The sequence below is a fragment of the Aegilops tauschii genome, chromosome 6 (assembly GCF_002575655.3).
Source record: "Aegilops tauschii subsp. strangulata cultivar AL8/78 chromosome 6, Aet v6.0, whole genome shotgun sequence".
NCBI classification, from domain to species: Eukaryota; Viridiplantae; Streptophyta; class Magnoliopsida; order Poales; family Poaceae; genus Aegilops; species Aegilops tauschii.
In genome coordinates, this window is record NC_053040.3 from 18762306 (window position 1) to 18772913 (window position 10608).

The window sequence follows — 10608 nt, forward strand, 5'->3', positions numbered from 1 at the left end:
TTTTAATTTACTGTTCATGACAGGTGTATATGTGCTCACGAGCAGCAGAGGACTTTGGTAGTGGCTTGACATGATTCTTGCCCAAAGCTATTTTCTGGTTGTCGACCGCCAACGCATGCATGTATGCATGGTTCCCCTTCATCACGCGTCCGTTGTTCTTGGACGGCACTTTGCGCGTGCATGCATGCGAATCGGTAGGATATTTCTCCTGCTCGGAATCGGAGGCAGGGCCAATCCCAGATCGAATCCAGCTCGGACCCGACCGGCATTAATCGGCAGGCCGGTGGTGAACGAGTCGTAGCCGTCGTCCGACTCCGACTGTGGTGGGAGGTGGTTGGCGCGTATAAACAGAGGAGGTGGGGTTGGCGCTCTGCTTTCCACCTCTGCTCGCCAAAAACACGAGTCTCCTTCGGCCCCGTCGCCATCGCCCACGCCCACGCCCGCCGCGGCGCCGCTGGGCCGCTCAGCCAACCCCAGCAACCCGGCCTACAAATCCTACACGCATACCACTCGCCCCGGCGGCCCGGCATAATCGTCTCGTCGATCGATCAATCTCCGTGAGCGCGTCCATGGCGCCGCGTGGAACGGCGGCGATGAGCAGGTTCCCGCCGGTGTCGTCCTACGACGCGTCGGCGCGCGAGCGGCGCACGGCGGCGTCGGACCTGGACGGCACCCTGCTGGCCTCCTCCTCCGCGTTCCCCTACTACTTCCTCGTGGCGCTCGAGGCCGGGGGCTACCTCCGGGCCCTCGCGCTGCTCCTCCTGGCCCCGTTCATCCTGCTCCTCTACACCGCCGTCTCCGAGCCGGCCGCCATCGGGCTGCTCGTCTTCGCAACGTTCGCGGGGCTCCGGGTGCGCGACGTGGAGGCAGTGGCGAGGGGCGTGCTCCCCCGGCACTACGCCGCAGGGGTGCGCGCCGACTCGTGGGAGGTGTTCCGCGGGTGCGGCGCGGGCAGGCGGGTCGTGGTCACCGCGTCGCCGGCTGTCATGGTGAGCCCGTTCGTCCGCGAGTTCCTGGGGGCCGAGGTGGCCGGGACGGAGCTCGGGGCCTGCTGCGGGCGCTTCACGGGGCTCATCAGCGGCGGGGTGCTCGTCGCCGGGAGGAAGAGGGAGGTCGTGGAGCGGCTGTTTGCCGGCGGGGACATGCCGGACGTCGGGCTCGGCGACCGCGAGAGCGACCACGACTTCATGGCCATCTGCAAGGTACTAAATTCGATTTTGTGAAAGTTTCTTGGATTCGACACAATCTTTCTTCAATAGAATTTCTCTAATTGATAGTATTTGAGTGGCCAGAGATCAGACCACACGTATATTTTCAAGTAAATGAATTGCTCTTTTGTGTGCTCAAGGCATCAATCTCATCTACAGTAGCTTTTTCTTGTGGTAGTTGGAGTTGCAAGAAATTGTGTGGTTCCTAGCTTTGCCTTTTCAGAGCACCTTTGATGTCCCTTAGTTTTTTTTCTTTTGAGACAATTCTGTCCCTTTATTACCTAGGAAAGAAGAAGAAAGTCTCTTCTAGTTTTCACCTGATGTTTAGCCTTCAAAGTTGTCCATATTCATTACTACTTAAATCTGCAAAATGCTGAGTAGTCATAATTTACTTTCATTTCTGTACTTTTGGTTACTTTTTTTTTGGCTAAGAATTTTGCTGACCTGAGTCTTCAGTGGGTACATTATGAAGCTACTTGGTGCCAATCAAATGACATCTGTCTCAGTCATGTTACCTGTCGCTTTGGACGGGGATAGATTACTGTTGAATAGTGATTAGTTACCCCACTAATAATTTCCAAATAAAAACTACTCCCTCCGTTCCTAAATATTTGTCTTTCTATAGATTTCAAGTGACTACATACGAAGAAAAATGAATGAATCTATTGTTTAAAATATGTCTATATACATCCGTATTTGATAGTCCATTTGAAATCTTAAAAAAACAAATATTTAGGAACATAGTGTCTATGTTTGGTTCAGATTATGCTAAAAAAAATTAGTAGCAGCAAGTACCGCTGATTAATCTGATTTGTTTCCCGAGCATGTGCGTATGCAGGAAGCCTACATGGTGCCCACGAACAAGAGCGCGCCGCGCGTGGCCGCCGACGCTCTGCTGTCCAGCGTCGTGTTCCACGACGGCCGCCTGGTCCGCCGGCCAGACCCGGCGCAGGCGCTCTTCGCGTTGGCCTACCTCCCGGTGGGCTTCGCCCTGGCCGTCTTCCGCGTCCTCATCAGCCTCCCCGTCCCGCCGCACCTCGTGCGCCACACGTACCGACTGACCGGCATCCGGCTCGCCGTCCAGGGCACGCCTCCTCCGGCGCCGCGCGAGGGCTCACCCGGGTCCCTCCTCGTGTGCAACCACCGCACGGCGCTGGACCCCATCATCGTGGCCGTGGCGCTGGGACGGCCGGTGACGTGCGTGACCTACAGCGTGAGCCGGCTGTCGACGGCCATCTCGCCGATCCCGGCGGTGGCGCTTGCGAGGGACCGGGAGGCCGACGCGGCGCGCATCGGGGAGCTGCTGGCCTCCGGGCGCGACGTGGTGGTGTGCCCGGAGGGGACGACGTGCCGGGAGCCGTGCCTTCTGCGGTTCTCGACGCTGTTCGCGGAGCTGACGGACCGGATCGTGCCGGTGGCGCTGGAGGCGGCGCAGTCGACCTACTACGGGTCAACGGCGAGGGGGTGGAAGGCCATGGACCCGTGGTTCTTCTACATGAACCCGCGGCCGGGCTACAAGGTGACGTTCCTGCCGGCGCTGCGGCCCGAGGAGACGTGCGGCGGCGGCGGGAGGAGCGCCGTGGACGTGGCCAACCACGTGCAGGCGGTGATCGGCAAGGAGCTCGGATACCGGTGCACCACGCTCACCAGGAAGGACAAGTACATGAAGCTCGCCGGCAACGACGGCACGGTCGCCGCCGCCGGCGACGACGGCAAGAAGTTTGCGTAAACCGCGGAACTGTATAGGTAGTCACGATTCATGGACCAGCGTAGTGCTGTAGTTTCTGTTCTGTAGGCTGTACCACGATTTTCTAGTGTTTTCCCCTGCTTTGGCAATTTCACTTCCTCTGCACATTGTCTGGTCAAACAGAAGAAAGTTGAGAGCAACAGCAAGCATGAACATCATCAAAATAGAGTCCAGATGGAGATTGATAGTTTTCCTTTTTGATTTATTAATTCAACAGTTTCTACTACAAAACATTTTTATGTAACCTTGCTATTTGTATTTTCTTTTTGTCTAACTTTGACATTTTTTTTGTGTGGACTAACTTTAACTTCCAAACAAAATATTACTCCCTCTCTAACTTTTTATAAGATGTTTTTAGAATCTATGACAGTGTCAAGAAACATCTTATACTCCCTCCGTAAAGGATTTAGTGATCTAAACGCATTTATATTTCTTTACAGAGGGAGTATTGGTGATGATCGACCACTGCCCTGTGCCTGAACACATCAATCTATCTCATCTGATCTTGAATTAACGAGTACCGAACCATGTACCACCGTCCGGACTACACCCTTCTCAAGTCAACTGCAGAAGTGTATGTTTAGCAACGGTAATTGGCTATGGCTCCTAGGTGCGTATGCACGCATTGTTTAAATACACATTTTGAAAAGTTAAAAGAATGCCGAACAAAAATCCCGCATGTATAGCCGGACATTCTAACTATTTCTGATGCTCCATTATAACTATTCACGAGGCATTTTTTTTATCTTTTCTACACAAGCCACAAAAAATGTCATTTTTCACCAAAACTTTGTGCACGCACATAGAATGTCCAGATATACCCGCAGAATTTTTGTTCCGAATTAACATTTCAAAATGTGTATTTAGACAATGGGTGCATATGCACCTAGGAGCCAAAGACGCCGCGTCCGTTGAGCAAGGACAACTTTCATGTTTTGAGTCTCTTCGTTTGACACCATTTTCAGAGGTGAATTTGATGAACTCTAAGCACTGGCCATGCATGGACATATCTCTATTGAGATAAATATACTGGTGATCACTAAAGTTGACGCGGAAGCACATTACGGTTACTGGACTTTGAAATGCGCTCAATATTACGGTCACTGGACTTTGAAATACGCTCAATATGGTCATTGAATACAAGTTACAATGATTACGGTCATCACTGGCTCACCGTAAAGCTAGGTATTCTATGTGCATGCACTTTGTTGACTGGTCAAAATAGTCTGTGTGGCACCAAGTGAAGGATGGTCAGCGGCACGACTCTGTGTCCTGTTAGCGGCACGACTCTGTGTCCTGTTGGTCCTGCCTATCAATTTACGAGATAAAAAACAAATAAAAGAGCAAGAACGGGTGCCTGAAGGCGTAGAACTCGAACCCAATATTTTTCTATTGGGTCTGTATATGACACATCTAGATGTGGCATAGTTATTTAACATCTAAACTGATGTGCACTCTGTTTGTGGTCTATTTTTTTTTCTAGTTTTTTTTGTTTCTTGTTGCTGTATAACATATTTGTGGGAGCTTAGATGTGACATCCTTAAAAATATCTAGATGCGAATTAGACAAACTGTTTCTTTTGCATACTACAATGGCTAACCACTCGAGAAAATACATTCAGATGTTTAGCAATAGATCTTCCTTCTTTTATGTAAACACTCACGCATGCAACCACACTCACGCATGCACACCCTGATGCACACACGCACACTGCACACTGCACACTGCACACACGCACAAAGGCACGTAGACAACACATTCATACACACACTCGGGTGCATGGTCTACGGCCAAGCTTGCCCACAACGCCCGTCCTGCGCCATCTCTTGCAGCATACCTATTTGTCGTTGTTGCTCAACTACCGATCGAAGACACAGGTGACCGCCACCTCGCCCTTAGAGCACCGGTGCAACGCATGCGCGCACACAAGCACACGGAAAACATGAATATGTTAAGGGCGATGAAGGGGTTGACCGCGACGAGGCGCGTCACGGCATCGGTCGAGACGACGGCGTTGTCCGCCTTGTTGAGCATGACGTCACCGACAAGAGGTGGCCCACCTCAACTACAATAGTTCTCGTCTCCACGGAACATCATGTCGAGCCATCGAGTCCGCACACACGGGACGGCACACTAGCACGCATACACACACAGGGACCAGTGTTCGTCCAATCAGATTCCTCGGAGGCTCTTTCAATCCTTACAGGTGACAACTTGTCATGATCGGCCTATGGACACTTGGTAGTTGAGATTAAGTCACTGATGGATGATAGGGAGTTTATTCCACAGAAAATTAAGAAATCTCAGAATAGGATAGCAGATTGTTTGGCTAATTATAGCCACACTGAGTCGTGTACTGCAGTGTGGATGAATAGATGCCCTCCATGTTGTGAGGATTTATGGTCACTCGATTGTAACCTTATGGTTCATGAATAAAACTCCCTTTTGATGTGCAAAAAAACACGCATACACAGACCATACTCACTCACAGCAGAAAATCGAAAAAAATAATAATCACACATAACACATACGTACGCACGCACACACACATCAAAATGAAAAATAACATCCCCACAAAAAAAAATGAAAAACAACATAGCATGAAAGAAACATGCACGCACTAGCCGTCAACATACTAGTTTATGCTTCTATAAAAAAACACTAGTTGTCAACATACTTGCTGCATTGCCATGTCTCCAACGAAGGCACGCCAAGGAACTCCTGGGCTAGTCCGGCGGCAGGAGGACTATCCGGGGCAGCGTTCCCGGGCATGGTGGTGGTGGCCTCCTCCTTCGTCGGGGGCGGTCGGGCCCGTTGGGTGGCGGATGGCGGCGTGGGGGCCTGCTGGTCCGCTTCAAAGAATTAAGGTGGTATGGCCTTGCTGTTCTTCGAGCACCAAGGCGTCGATCTGCTTCAATTCTGCCTCCTTGATTTGGCCGCCGTCGAGTTCTGGTCTTCCTCTCGGAGATTTTCGTAGTTTGGCGCAGGGCGCTACTGGATATCCAGAGCGGAATCGATGCGGTCGCTCGCGCCCTTATCATCAGCCAGTTGGCTTCATTTGGGCGAGGCGCGAAGCTTCGCCTTCTTGTCGGTATCATGGGACATGTCTTAATATAGATTTTCATGAAACAGACAGAGGTGGAGAAATCATGGTGGTTGCGATCCGAGGTTGGTATTGGCAGAGAGGGTACTAGTTGTGTTGAGGACAATGCGGCACAGGTTCTTCCTATGTGTCAGGTGTTTGGTGACTTGCAGCAGCAGCCTTGGCAAGCGGGGGTGGCAACATAGGTGAACTGCATTCTTGGTGGTGCTCCTCGAGTATCGAGCCACGATTTCCTGGGTGTAAATCCAAGGTTTGGCCTTCATTGGTTGTACCTGGCAATGCCCTTGTTAAAGGCCTTGTTTTGGATCTCGAACTTTCTCCAGGGTGAAAACCCAAGATCTTCGATCAGGCGACGACAACGCGTGTGCTTTGTTTCCTTCTTGGAGGCGTCGTTTTTGGAGAATCTCGTTTGTAGTACTGGTGTTGTCTTCGGTGGTGGTTAGAGTGCTACTGTTGCGAGTGTCAACACCGTGACGGGGTCTTTGTTTTCTTTCTTCTCTTTTTTTTTCTTGGCTGTGTGCATCCCTGATGTCTTTGGACATCTTGTTGGTGCAGAGGCTGGGTGTAATTGGTATCATCGTGATATTAATATATTCCCTTTATCAAAAATAAAAAAACATAGCAGCTTATGGCCATGGTGAAAGTAATCTTACACAGATAAATCATGTTGAAACAATGAAAAAAGCGACAAAAAGTCGAAATACAGTACCTTGTCTACACTCTTATAGCGTGAGCCTCAGAGAAATTTATACAAAACCACGACGGTCCAGGTGGTTAGCGCGCGAGGTTTATGACCTTTATTTATTTATTTTCTTGACTTCTCTCTTATACTCACCGACAGGTGGGACCCATAGAGGTAGGGAGCCAGTTGATCGGTCAACTGAACAAAATACGATGCTCTATGGTGAGCCAGTGACCGTATAATCACCACAATTTGTATTCAATAACCGTATTAAGCGTATTCTACAGTCTAGTGACCGTAGTGTGATTCGGTTTCTTCTTCAGTGACCATCACTGTATTTATCTCTATTTCATTACCTCCGAATTACACTGGACCTTGAAGTTTTTTAATAGTTCATCCTACAGTGAAAAAAAGAACTTGTGAATTCCTTGCAATCATTAGAAGGTTAGTACAAACAAATAAAAATAGCATATTTAACAAGATTATAAATTAAAGCTACAAAAATTATAGATACATCTAGGACGTATGGATGTTCATACATCAACTTAGATAACAAATGGATGTGTCTTCGATGCTCTTGATGACGGGCCGATGTGATTCTCGGATGAGACTACAACTCGGTGATATTTGTTCGTCAAAGTAGAATTCACTGAATAGTTGCACACATACTTTCTATGTTAATGAAGTGTGAGTCTTGGTTAAGTTGTAATGTGTTCCACCTATGTCCAAATGTTCATTTTTGTAGACCGCTCGTCCATGTGGGATAGGTGTTGTACCTACATTTGTGAGTATGAGGCATCTATTGCCGGTAGTACTCCCTCCATCCCAAAGTGTCGCTGATTTGGTGCAACTTTGTAATAAAGTTAGGAAAACACTAACGCCCACACGTGTGGCACTTCTCCAACTCGCCCACACGCCTGGATCATCGTCCAGTGCAGTTTGCACGAATCTTGACATGAAAAGGTGGATTTGATGTGCCACGTAGGACGGGGCTGGTGTGTGGGCGTTGGAGAGTTTGTCCACACGTCCCGCACCATGCTGTTTGCCAGCTGCGTGTGTGGGCGAACTAGTTTCTGCCCACACAGCCATCACCTAGTCCATGCGCGTGTGGGCGAACTGCTTTTCGCCCACAAGACGACTCCTACGTTGTGGATGGCAACTGCAGTTACGCGAACGTGGCAACTAAGCAAACACACATGACAACTATAATTCGTTGCTAGACGGCAACTGCAGTTGCGCGTACGTAGCAACCACATAAACACACATGGCAACTGTGATTAACTATACATGGCAACTATGGTTGGACCATACGTGACAACTAGGTAAACACACATGGCAACTACTGTTTGACCATATGTGGCAAGTAATTAATCACATACGGCAACTACGGTTTGATTACACGCGGCAACTACCATAAATTAGACATGGCAACTATAGTTAACCAAAACAGATAGAGTTGCCATGCTTTTACAACTACATCTGCCATCCCGAATGGCAACTAAATCGTCATCCCGTGGGTACCTAATGTAGCTGCGCCAGGACGTGTGGGCATTCTTCCTTCGTGCCACACGCGCGAGGTGGAGATGAGTAGTACTTGTTGGGCGTGTTGCACGAAGTAGCTGCGTCCACACGTGTGGGCAATTCTAATGTCCGCCCACACACAGCCCGTGTGGGCTGCCTCGGGCTCACGCCACACACGGTGTGTGGGCGGATGCCTAATATACCACACGTGTGGCAGTTATCGGCATCCTAAAGTTATACTAAACCTTATTTTTGAAAGGAGGGAGTAATAGCCAAACTTGTACTTCATGACTTCTACTTTCGTTGTTTTCTTCGGTTCAAGGCATTCATGCTCTTATGTATAAAAACGTGAAGAGGCGGAAAGGAGACTCGTGTTTCTGGCGAGAAGAGGCGGAAAGGAGACTCGTGTTTCTGGCGAGAAGAGGCGGAAAGCAGAGCGCCAACCGCACCTCCTCTGTTTTGTAGGAGTACTAGCCAACCAGCCCCCACCTCCAGTCGGAGTCGGACGACGGCTACGACTAGGTCACCGGCCGGCCGATTAATGCCCCTCGGATCTCTCCGATTTCCGAACAGGAGAAATATCCTGCCGAATTGGCATGCATGCACGCGCAAAGTGCTGCGGTTTAGCCGTGCAAGAACAACGGACGCGTGATGAACGTACCGATTATGCATACATGCATGCGTTGACGGTCGACAAACCAAAAAATAGCTTTGGGAAAGAATTATGTCAAGTCACAACGAAAGTTCTCTGCTGCTCGTGAGCACATACACGCCTGTCATGAACAGTAAATTCGAAAAAAGGTGATTTTTTTTCAAATTTTTTTGTGTGTGGCAAACTTTGTTGAATGTTTTGAGTGTTAAGTTGCAAAGTTTCGTCATGATATGGCACGCTCATTATTTTGCTTTTTTCTTGCCAAAACTTTCACGAGATTGTTTTTTTTTCGCCACAACCTACACAAATTTTATTCTATCGTGAAACTTTGCAAGCACACAAATTTTATTCTATCGTGAAACTTTGCAAGCACTCAAAAACATAGGCCATCGCTGTCTGTCACCGTTAGCTTAACCGGTTGGCCTGCTTACGCCAACCGACGAAACAATTTGTCTCCAAAATCTCTGGGTTCGTGTGGCACCGGCCAACACAACAAAGCTTCTCTCCAAACTGAGACCGGGGGTGTACAGAAACACACCTCAGTTTACTTAATATACTGAAGTGGTACTGTTGAACATGGGCAAATTTTAGAACATACTGAAAGGTTAGCTGAGCAACAATGCGCTCTCTCGACAAGTCTTGCAGAAAGATACGTAGCAACATCTCCAGATTGGCATGCGTCTGTGATTGAAGCTTTGAGAACTGCACAACTAATCTCTTCCTCAGTCCAACACGACTTGTTCCAAATCACGCAAGCTCCTCCGATTTGTGTTGAAGTCGTATTCTGAATGCCTCCCAATCATATGATTCTGTTACTGAATCTCACCATGAAGGCATGAACCACAAATGAGCTCTATTGGCCATCATATATTCGCATACCCAGTTAGCTAATCTATCTTCTGCATCCAACCTAACAGTGACAGCTAGACATGAGATGTTTCGTCACGAAGGTCGAAAGCCAAACTACGAAACTAGTTATGGATCACTATGTATGTAGCAGCAGCAGTAGTGCCAGCATTTATCATGGGTTGCCTAGGACACATTTCCAATGCTTCAAGTCGAAAGAGTAGCTCAACATTCATTCCAATTTTGAGTATTGGCTCATACTAAAGAAACATAGTGTAGCCGTACTAGCAATGTACGCTCGGTAGGTCTGAGGAGCCACTTCAAGTCAGTCATCAACCACCTGAAGAACATCATAGCGGTTATTGAGAAGATTGGGCGAGTGTTTCTTTAGGTCTGGGTCGGATAAAGTGTCCTAGGAGCAATGCAAGGTCAGTTGGAATATGGTCTATATATATGCTGGCACACCAGATGATTGGGTGCGCTTGATCTCCACAAGTTTGCGGGGGCCTTGCACCAATGTTAGTTCTGGTTTGAGTGTAAAGACCCGCGGTGTGTGCCGGTGTCCGGTGAAGCTTGGCAACCCTTAATGTTATGAACATATATCCTTCTTCTACCTGTGACCACCATCACTGACTTGCCGTGGGCGACAGATGGCTGGCCAAAATTTGGCAATCTGCAAGAACTCAAACAAAAAGATGTAGAAAAGATGGATCTCAAGATAATTAGCTTGTTCATACAATACACCCTTCATGACCATTGATGGATTAAAAAATTGACATGCACCATGTCCATTGGATCCTCCACATCCAATAATGCGTCTCGCTTTGCACCAAGCTTGCCCAATTCCAA

The 10608-nt window shown here is 48.6% G+C and overlaps 1 protein-coding gene across 1 annotated transcript; it reads left to right on the forward strand.

Annotated features, from left to right (window-relative positions):
* Window positions 1-227: 227 nt before the first annotated feature.
* Window positions 228-3186, forward strand: LOC109751148 (glycerol-3-phosphate 2-O-acyltransferase 6). Its single transcript, XM_020310047.4, has 2 exons — window positions 228-1202; window positions 2047-3186. The coding sequence occupies exons 1-2, from the start codon at window positions 570-572 to the stop codon at window positions 2935-2937; spliced, it is 1524 nt and encodes a 507-aa protein (XP_020165636.1). The 5' UTR covers window positions 228-569; the 3' UTR covers window positions 2938-3186.
* Window positions 3187-10608: the final 7422 nt, after the last annotated feature.